Source organism: Cebus imitator, unplaced genomic scaffold (genome assembly GCF_001604975.1).
Source record: "Cebus imitator isolate Cc_AM_T3 unplaced genomic scaffold, Cebus_imitator-1.0 Scaffold346, whole genome shotgun sequence".
NCBI lineage: Eukaryota > Metazoa > Chordata > Mammalia > Primates > Cebidae > Cebus > Cebus imitator.
In genome coordinates, this window is record NW_016107661.1 from 136,951 (window position 1) to 147,951 (window position 11,001).

General features: G+C 46.4%; 1 protein-coding gene across 3 annotated transcripts in view; it reads left to right on the top strand.

The window, feature by feature from the left end:
* Positions 1–276: 276 nt before the first annotated feature.
* Positions 277–11,001, top strand: part of DNAJA3 (DnaJ heat shock protein family (Hsp40) member A3) — a 29,301-nt gene continuing 18,576 nt past the window's right edge. For all 3 annotated transcript variants that reach the window (XM_017505960.2, XM_017505962.2, XM_017505961.1), the window contains exons 1-2: positions 277–563; positions 9,780–9,913. In XM_017505960.2, the coding sequence (XP_017361449.1) occupies positions 353–563; positions 9,780–9,913 (345 nt within the window). In that variant the 5' untranslated portion in view covers positions 277–352. The remainder of the gene's footprint in view (positions 564–9,779; positions 9,914–11,001) is intronic.

Genomic DNA, 11,001 nt, shown 5'->3' on the forward strand with positions numbered 1-11,001 from the left:
GCTAAGGAGCGCCGCGTTGCATGCCGGGACTTGTAGTCTCGCCACCCCTCCCACCATTTCCCCCCCCAACCCCCCGCCAGTACCGTCGGACCAATTACGTTCGGCTACATTCAACCAAGTCCTTACACAGATAACGTGCACTCATTGGTCGTCTACTACGAAACAACGAGGTTCTGCAGGGCAATTCTACCTAACAACACTGTTCAGAGGAAACCCGGTTTCGGCGATGGCTACCCGGAAGACGCATTATGTGCGTCTGCGCGTGCGCAACGCTAACGCCTCTACGCGCGCCCGCTGTTCCTGAGAGGCCCCCTAGAGCCGGGCGGCGCAGGAGCAGTGTCCCTGGGCCAAGATGGCGGCGCGGTGCTCCACACGCTGGTTGCTGGTGGCTCGGGGGACCCCCCGGCTGCCGGCTGCAGCGGGGAGAGGGGCCCGGCCGCCCAGGGAGGGCATGATGGGGGCATCGCTGAGCCGCAAGCTGAGCATCCCCGCCTTCCCGTCTACCCTGATCGCTTGTGGCCCCCGAGCGCTGCTGACATTGAGACCTGGTGTCAGCCTCACAGGTGAGGGCAGGTTCCAGCGCCCGAGTGGCGGTTTCAGGGCCTACAAAGGAGTGAGTCTCCTCGCTGCGACTACCTCTGCGGGGGTAGCGGGGTGGAGGGTGTCTTCCGACCCGGATGCGGAATTGCCGGAGAGTCAGGCAGGCAGGAGGCGGAGAGGCCCTAGAGGCTACTCAGCCGTCAAGGGAAGGAGAGAAGCGTGGAGCCCACGGCGGCAGTGATGAAACACCCCGTAGACCGTGAACCTTCACCTCTCTGTCAACATTTCTGGAGGCCGCTGCTCTCCCTTTCCCGTCTCTCTACCTTCTAGCCCGTAGCGGAGGGCAAGAGGTAACTGCCATTCGGAAAGGACTAGGGACTTTCCTACAACAACTCTGCAAGATGCCTGTCTTCATTCCCATTTTAAAGAATGGGAAACTGAGGATTCACCAGAGGAATCGACCAGCTCAAGCCCAAGGTCATTAGGTTAGACTAGGAGTTGTCTCAAACCCAGAGCTGTCATGTCATAACTTACGCCCTTTCTACCACATGGTGCCAATTGAAAGGCACAGTTAATATTTTTTAGAAGTCCTTAAGTTGGTAATTGTAATAATAACACAGACATTTATTGAGCACTTACTGTTGGTCAGGCATGGTTTTCCCCTTAGATCACATTTCCACGTGATAGGCACTGTTATTCCATTTGATAAAGATACTGAGGCTTAGATGTTAAACCACTTATAAATGTCACAAAGAAGTGGAGCCTTGATTTGAAACTTGCCGCCTTCCTTGCCTGACGTGATACCAAATTATACATTCCCTGAAGTGCTTATTGGTGTTTTCCTTTCTTTTTCTATTTTTTTTTTGAGGTGGAGTCTTGTTCTGTCGCCCAGGCTGCAGTGTGGTGACTCGATTTCTGCTAACTGCAACCTCCGCCTCCTAGGTTGAAGTGATTCTCCTCCCTCAGCCTCCCCAATAGCTGGCATTACAGGTGTTCACCACCATGCCCTGCCAATTTTTGTATCTTTAATAGAGATGGGGTTTCGGCATGTTGACCAGGCTGGTCTCAACCTCCTAACCTCAGGTGATCCACGCACCTCGGCCTCCCAAAGTGCTGGCATTTATGGGCATGAGCCACCACGCCCAGCAGCCATGTTTTCTTATACTGTGTGTTTTGTGCTGTATGTTGTATGTGCCTGAATTGTGCTAGTCGTTTTGTGTTCTCTAGGATTTGTCCAAATGATATTTAAGCTATTCATACATTTATAAAGATTAATTAAAGGGCCCTGACTGGATAATTAATACCAGGTAATTTCCTATTGCAATCCAGTTTTGTAATACTTACATAGTAGGCAACAAAGTATCAGTAATTGTGGTTACTTCATGCAATGTAAAGAAAAGAGCCTGGGCTTCAGGGGTGAACTTCTGCAGTGTGTGAGACCTGGGTGTATTATTTAATTGCTTTGAGCCTCTCTCTGAAAATTCATTCATTCACAGGAATTAATTGAGGCCTATTTTATGCCACCCACCATTGTGGGCACTGAGGAGACAGCAGAGAACAAAGAGATTGGATGTGTGTTTGATCAAGAGAATGATTATGGCTGGGCGTGGTGGCTCACGCCCATAATCCCAGCACTTTGGGAGGCCGAGACGGGCAGATCACAAGGTCAAGAGATGGAGACCATCCCGGCCAACATGATGAAACTCCGTCTCTACTAAAAATACAAAAAATTTGCCAGGAATGGTGGTGTGTGCCTGTAGTCCCAGCTACTCGGGAGGCTGAGGCAGGAGAATTGCTTGAAACCAGAAAACGGAAGTTGCAGTGAGCTGGGATCACGCCACTGCACTCCACTCTGGAGATAGAGTGAGACTGTCTCAAAAGAAAAAAAAAAGATAATGATTATTTATTTATTTTTTAAGATAGGATCTCCTCCTGTTGCCCAGACTAGAGTGCGGTGGCACAATGACTACTCACTGCAGCCTTGACCTCCCAGGCTTCGTCGATCCTCCATTCTCTGCCTCCTGAGTAGCTGGGACTACAGGCATGTACCACCACACCCGGCTAGTTTTTCGTGTTTTTTGTAGTTGAGGTTTTGCCATGTACCCAGGCTGAGCTCAAGTGATTCACTTGCCTCAGCCTCCCCAAGTGCTGGGATTGCAGGTGTCAGCCACTGCACCTGGCCAAGAGAATAATTTGTTTTTTGGGACGGACTCTTTCTCTGTCACCCAGGCTGAAGTGCAGTGGTGTAATCCTGGCTCACTGCAACCACTGGCTACTGGGTTCAAGCGATTCTCCTGCTTCAGCCTCCCAAGTAGCTGGGATTACTGGTGTGTGCCACCATACCAGACAAACTTTTTATTTCTTGCTTTTTCTTTTTTTGACATGAAGTCTTGCTCTGTTGCCCAGGCTAGAGTGCAGTAGCGTGATCTCAGCTCACTGCAACCTCTGCATCCAAACAATTCTACCTGAGCCTCCTGAGTAGTTGGAATTACATGCGCCAATGACCACACCCAGCTGATTTTTGTATTTTTAGTAGAAACAGGGTTTTACCATGTTGGCCCGGCTGGTCTGGAACTCCTTATCTCAGATGATCCGCCCACCTCTGCCTCTCAAAGACCTGGGATTATAGCTGTGAGCCACCGTGCCCAGCCAACTTTTATATTTTTAGTAGAGACGGGGTTTCACCATGTTGGCCAGGCTGGTCTTGAACTCCTGGCTTCAAGTGATCTGCCCACCTGGGCCTTCCAAATGCTGGGATTACACAGCGCCTGGCCCAAGAATAAATTTTTAAATTCTGTTCCTTCATCTATGTACCTCACGGAAGGAGCAGCCGTCTGTTCAGTATTCTTTCTGCGTTTCATTTTGATTATTTGCAGAGATGTCATGATGGATTTTTTTGTTTGTTTTATTTTTTTCTTAAATGCATACATATATATATATTTTATTTTGTAGAGCCATGGTCTTATTGTGTTGCCCAGGCTGGTTTCAAACTCCTGGCTTCAAACAACCCTTCCATCTTGGATTCCCAGAGTGCTGGGATTATAGGTGTGAGCCACTGCAGCAGGCTAGATTTTTCAACATGATCAAACGTGGCCATTTGTTTTGTTTTGTTTTGCTTTTTTGAGACAGAGTCTTGCTGTGTCATCAGGCTGAAGTGCAATGGTGCAATCTCAGCTCACTGTAACCTCTGCCTTGTGGGTTGAAGCCATTCCCCTGCCTCAGCCTCCCAAGTAGCTGGGACTACAGGCGCACGCCACCACGCCTGTCCAATTTTTTTGTATTTTAGTAGAGATGAGGTTTCACCATGTTGGCCAGAATGGTCTCAATCTCCTGACCTTGTGATCTGCCTGCTTGACCTCCCAAAGAGCCGGGTTTACAGGTGTGAGCCACTGCCCCTGACCAAAGGTTGTTATAAATAGAATCTGGCTGCATTTTTTTGTTCAAGTATTAATTCCTTAGGTGACCTATTTTATTAAGCCAAATTTGTTCATGTTCTAGCTGTACAAATTTGGGAACTTTTTTTATTATTGTGTACGTGAAAGAGAGACAGGCACTAAATACAAAGCTTTGTGTGAGGCTGATACTAAGGAACTGTGGTTAGCTGTCTTGTTCCCCAAGTGAGCTCATAGCCTGCCATGGGCAATTTTTTTTGTTGTTTTATTTTTTAATTTTTTTTTGAGACGAAGTCTCACTCTTTGCCCAGGCTGGAGTGCAGTGCCTCTGTCTTGGCTCACTGCAACCTCTGCCTCCTGAGTTCAAGCAGTTTTCTGCCTCAGCCTGCTGAGTAGCTGAGATTACAGGCGCCTGCCACCACATGCCACAGGCAAGTTTTGTATCAGGTTGTGTACACAGGTGAGAGGTGACATCTTTCAGGGTGTATTCTGTTTTCACATGTAGAGTCATCAAGTGGTCACGCTGGGTGGCTTATGCCTGTAATCCCAGCACTTTGCTGGTGCTAAGGCAGGAGGATCACATGAGCCCAGGAGGTTGAGACCAGCCTGGGCAACATAGGGAGATCCCATCTCTACAAAAAGATTTTTTTTTCAGACGGAGTCTCGCTCTGTCGCCAAGCTAGAGTGCAGTGATACAATCTTGGCTCACCTCAACCTCCACCTCCCAGGTTCAAGCCATTCTCCTGCTTCAGCCCCCCAAGTAACTGGACTACAGGTGCATGACACCACTCCTAGCTTATTTTTAAATTTTTAGTACAGATGGGGTTTCACCATGTTGGCCAAGATGGCCTTGATCTCTTGACCTCGTGATCCGCCCACCTCGGCCACCCAAAGTGCTGGGATTACAGGTGTGAGCCGTCATGACTGGCCTACAAAAAGATTTTTAAAAATTAGCTGACTGGGGCCGGGCAAGGTGGCTCACGCCTGTAATCCCAGCACTTTGGGAGGTGGAGGCGGGTGGATCACCTGAGGTTGGGAGTTCGAGATGAGCCTGACCAACATGGAGAAACCCTGTCTCTACTAAAAATATAAAATTAGCCAGGTGTGGTGGCACATGCCTGTAATCCCAGCTACTCGGGAAGCTGAGGCAGGAGAATTGCTTAGACCTGGAGGTGGAGGTTGTAATGAGCTGAGTGAAACAGCATCTCCAGAAAGAAAGCAAGAGAGAAAGAGAAAAGAAAGAAATAAGCAAACAAGCTGATTGTGGTAGCACCTGCCTGTACTCCCAGCTACTTGGCAGGCTGGGGTGGGAGGATCACTTGAGCCTAGGAGGCTGAGGGTGCAGTAAGCCATGATGATGCCACTGCACTCCAGCCTGGGGGACAGAGTATGACTCTTTCTCTGCCAAAAGTTAATCAATAAATAAAGTCATCAACCAAGAAGCCATGTTGTAGTGAGCCTCTGTGGTCCTAGCTACCCAGGAAGTTGAAGTGGGAGGATTTTTGGAGTCCAGGAATTTGAGTTTGGCCTAGGCAACATAATGGGACCCCTGTCTCTAAATAAAACCCCAAATTTAAAAAGGACATCAACTCAGCTTCCAAACAGTAGTCTATAATCTTGTCTCAAGTCTAGTGGTACACTTAGATGATGTAACAACATTTTGTTGTTGTTGTTGTTGTTGTTGTTTATTTTTTTGAAACGGAGTTTCGCTCTTGTTACCCAGGCTGGAGTGCAATGGCGCGATCTCGGCTCACCGCAACCTCCGTCTCCTGGGTTCAGGCAATTCTCCTGCCCCAGCCTCCTGAGTAGCTGGGATTACAGGCACGCACCACCGTGCCCAGCTAATTTTTTGTATTTTTAGTAGAGACGGGGTTTCACCATGATGACCAAGATGGTCTCGATCTCTTGACCTTGTGATCCACCTGCCTCGGCCTCCCAAAGTGCTGGGATTACAGGCTTGAGCCACCGCGCCCGGCCTGTAACAACATTTTAAATCTGACTTCTCTTCCAAGCAGAAAGCAGTTGGTGGCTAGGCATGGTGGTTCACGCCTATAATCCCAGGACTTTGGGAGGCCAAGGTGGGTGGATCACCTGAGGTCAGGAGTTCAAGGCCAGCTTGGCTAACATAGCCAAACCCCGTCTCTACTAAAAACACAAAAAATTGGCCAGGCATGGTGGCAGGTTCCTGTAATCCCAGCTACTTGGGAGGCGGAGACAGGAGAATCACTTGAATCCAGGAGGCAGAGGTTGCAATGAGCCAAGATCGTGCCATTGCACTCCAGCCTGGGCAACAAAAGCAAAATTCCACCCCCCCCCAAAAAAAAAAAAAGAAAAGAAAGCAGTTGTTGGACAGTGGGTTGGCCATTCTTGGAACGACTTGGAGGCTTATTCTACTCTGGGTTGCTCTACATTTACTGGTCATAGCTGGTAAAATAAATTGTCTGTTAAATGAACTCTAATTATTCTTAATCATTGATGACCTTTGGATAACGTCAGAAGTCATCAGACTGGGGACGGTGACTTACACCTGTAATCCCAGCACTTTGAGAGGATGAGGCTGGCAGATCTCTTGAGGTCAGGAGTTTAAGACCAGGCTGGCCAAAATGGTGAATCCCCTTCCCTACTAAAAATTAAAAAATTAGCCAGGTGTGGTGATGCGTGCCTGTAGTCCTGGCTACTTTGGAGGCTGAGGCATAAGAATCTCTTGAACCTGGGAGATGGAATTTGCAGTGAGCCAAGATCACGCTACTGTGCTTCAGCCTGGGCTGAAGTCATTATTCCTGTAATTAAACATGATTTGTCTTTTCCACATGCAATTTTGTGTGTTACTATCTCTGTATTAATTCCAGTCCATGTTCTCTGCCTAGAATGTTGAAGCCACAGCTGCCACAGGCCACTTACTACCAGCGTCAGCCTTCTGGCATTGGAAGGAGTGCTGAGACAGAGGCTCAGTTGGGTCAGCGCAATTCCTCACTCCCAAGTCAAAAGCGGGTTAAGTCCAGGTTCAATAATAAGCCAGCTCTAGTGTCTTCTCAAGTCTGACTGAAACACAATAGTGGTCTCCTGACCCCTACTACTTCCAGTCTGCTTTTTATATTATGAGGGTAGTGGGTATGCCAAACACATGGATTTATTTCTTATTTCTGGTTTTAAGTATTCTGACCATTCCTACTCATTCTTCTGTCTGATTATGCTTTACCTGGCCTCTTACTTGGATGTGCTCAACACCTGTGATTGTGTTTTGTGCTCATTAACTTCGAGCAGTCTCCCACGCTTCCTTTCAGAGTTGTTGCTCGTGCAATCCCAATCAGTTCTTTGTTTAATACCAGCAGTGGCTCCCTATTGCTCTTAGGATAAGATCCAGTCTCCTTTGCATAGCTCTAAGGCCCTTCTTATTCCTAGGCCGCGTTAATTATTATCATCTCTTACCACCACTGCCACCACATACACAGTCTAGTTTAGTTATAGGCATATATCTGTATGGATTCAAACTCCTCTTTAGCCTATTTCTTTCTCTTTTTTTTTCCCATGTCACAAGTTTATTTACAAATGTATCTAGTATGCCATGTAAGTTAAAGTGTTTGATTCATTTATTTACTTTTAATAGAGACACAGTCTCTCTGTGTTACACAGGCTGGTCTTGAACTCCTGGGCTCAAGCTATCCTCATGCCTCAGCTTCCCAAAGTGCTGGGATTGCAGGTGAGAGCCACTGTGTCTGGGCTTATTTATTTTTTGAAGAGATTGCACCTCTTAAAACGCTCTTCCAGGCCGGATGTGGGTGGTTCACGCCTGTAATTCCAGCACCTTTGGAGGCCGAGGCGGGTGGGTCACTTGAGGTCAGGAGTTTGAGATCAGCATGACCAACGTGGTGAAACCCCGTCTCTACTAAATACTGTATACAAAATTAGCCAGGCGTGGTGGTGCATGCCTGTAGTCCCAGCTACTTGGGAGGCTGAGGCAGGGGAATCACTTGAATCCAGGAGGCGGAGGTTGCAGTGAGCCATGATCACGTCGTTGCACTCCAGTCTGGGTAACAAGAGTGAAACTCCGTCTCAAAAAAGAAAAGAGAACAACAACAAGCATAGGTGTGGTGGAGAAACCCCATCTCTGCTAAAAATACAAAATTAGCCAGGTGTGGTGGCACATGCCTGTAATCCCAGCTACTCTGGAGGCTGAGGCAGGAGAATAGTTTGAACTCGGAGGCAGAGGATGTGGTGAGCCGAGATCGTGCCATTGCACTCCAGCCTGGGCAACAAGAGTGAAACTCTGTCTCAAAAAATAAAAATAAAAACCAAACAACAAAAAACACTCTTCCTCTCTGTTAAGTAGGTAAACTAAAACTTCCTTATTTCTTAAGCAGTTAGTGTCTTGCTATAAAAAATAGGTGCTGCAAATCCAGATCCAAAGTACAAAGTCATCCTAGGTAGTAACTGCCACTTGTTTTCCACTGAAAATGGCAAATGCTTCCCTGGGCAGTCCAGCCAGTTTCTGCAGCTTAACAGCAGATGCCTAGAAGTTCTTCCCCACCTTCTTAAATTGGGTTGTCAATGGTTCTCAGCAGGGGACAGTTTTACTTCCCAGGAGACATTTAGCAGTGCCTGGGATCATAGAGGGAGTCCCTACTAGCATCTAGTGGGTGGAGACCTCCTGAGTTTCTGGTGAATGTCTGGAGTAGAGCCTGAATATCTGTATTTTCATTAGCCTAATGATGGTGTTGGTCCAGGGACCACAGTGTGAGGACTGTTCCTTAAGCAGATACCCAAAGCTGCAAGGTAGAGGAAAGATTATGGGGAGTTGTTAAGCATTAAGTGTGACAGAAGAATATGAAAATACCTAGCATATAGTAAGTGCTCATGTGGCATAAGAGGGGGAGCTGAATCCCTTATTAATCTCCCAGTCAGGAGTATTATTCCTTTAGTGGTGTACTGAGACCACACCAGTAGTATATATAACCCAGGAGAATCAGCCTCATCCAATATTCTGTCATTGTTTAATATTAATGGAATACTGTGGCCTTAGCCATGATTGAAGTACAATGAGTTTGGTCTGCAGTGGACTTGGAGGGGAACAGCCCTAAAGCTATAGCCTGTGTATTAGTCTGTTCTCACACAGCTAATAAGACATACTTAACGCTGGGTAATTTTCAAAGGAAAGAGGTTTAATTGACTCGCAGTTCATTGTGGCTGGGGAGGCCTCAGGAAACTTAACAATCGTGGTGGAAGGGGAAGCAAACATGTCCTTCTTAACATGGCAGCAGGAAGAATGAGCAAAAGAGTGAAAAGCCCCTTATAAAACCATCAGATCTTGGCCGGGCACCGTGATTTATGCCTGTAATCCCCAGCACCTTGGGAGGCCGAGGCAGGTAGACCACAAGGTCAAGATATCCATTCTGGCCAACATGGTGAAATCCCATCTCTACTAAAAATACAAAAATTAGCTGGGCATGGTGGCGGGTGCCTATAATCCCAGCTACTCAGGAGGCTAAGGCAGGAGAATCGCTTGAACCCCGGAGGTGGAGGTTGTGAGCTGAGATCACGGCCACTGTATTCCAACCTGGCCACAGAAGGAGACTCTGTCTCAAAAAACAAACAAACAAAACCATCAACCTACTATCAGGAGAACAGCATGAAGGTAACTGCCTCTGTGATTCAGTTGCCTCCTCTCAAGTCCCTCCCATTACACGTAAGGATTATTGGAACTATAATTCAAGATGAGATCTGGGTGGGGACACAGCCAAACCCTATCAGTTTGTTTGTTTCTTCACATATAGCCTGGTGGGCAATGTACTCTGTTTTCTTTTGTTGAGAACATCCCCGGAGTGATTTTGTTTCTTTTTCTTTTTTTAGGAACAAAACATTACCCTTTCGTTTGTACTGCCTTCTTCCACACGAGTGCCCCTTTGGCCAAAGAAGATTATTACCAGATATTAGGAGTGCCTCGAAATGCCAGCCAGAAAGATATCAAGAAAGCCTATTACCAGGTCTGTATGGAAGTCAGATTTTGGTGACCAAATTGTGGAAGGCATGTTGTTGACCCCATCTGATCCTGATTAGCATAACGTATGTGCCCCCATGGATAGATCTCATGAGCTGATAGTATAGAACGGTGTAATAAGGATGGACTTTGCTAGACTGTGTTTTTCGGTGCACAATGCTGTAGAGGTTAATGCTTCAGAACAAAGAGGCAAGTCCAAACCAGAGATTTTATTGTATCGTATTTTTTTTGTCTGGTCTCTCAGTATCATAAACCATTGATTTTAAGAAGTTTTTTTTCCAGATCTGTTTTCATAATTAAATTTAATCTGTACCTTCTGAATCAGTGGGTATGGTGGTCTAAGTTTTAGATAGTCATTCTTTGCATTCGGATAAAAGTTTATAGGTTTAGAATTACTTCCATTCTTTACCTGGAAAACGTGAAATTCCCATTGTCGTATCCCAGGGTATATTAGTGTAGTTTGGGTAGCTGAGTAAAGTTGTATGTGAGATGTCTAAACCACTGGTTCCCAGACTCTTGGTTTGCTCTGGCCAATAAAATAAAATCAGCATTGGAGATACCAGTGTAGGATTGAGAGCTTTTTGTAAGGGCACACTTCACTGGAGTTGTGCAGCTGTCACTACAATCAACTTTAGAACATTTTCATCACCTCAGAAAGAAAGCCTGTACTCATTGGCACTCACCTTCCATTTTTTCTCTCCCTGGTCCTTGGCAGCTGCTCACCTGCATCCTGCGTCTTTAGATTTGCCTATTGTGGCTACTTATATACAGGGAATGGTACAACATATGTCCTTTTGTGTCTGGCTTCTTTCATTCTCATCATACTTTCAGGGTTCATCTGTGTTGTAGCTTGTGTCAATACTTCATCCCTTTTCGTGGTCAGATAATATTCTGTTGCATGGATTGATCACATTTTGTTTGATGGACATTTGGATATTTTCCACTTTTTGCCATCATGAACAGTGCTGCTATATACACATTCATATGTAAGTTTTTGTGTAGACATGTTTTTATTTCTCTTGGATATTTAGGAGTAGAGTCATATGGTAGCTGGATCTTTTTTTTTTTTTTTTT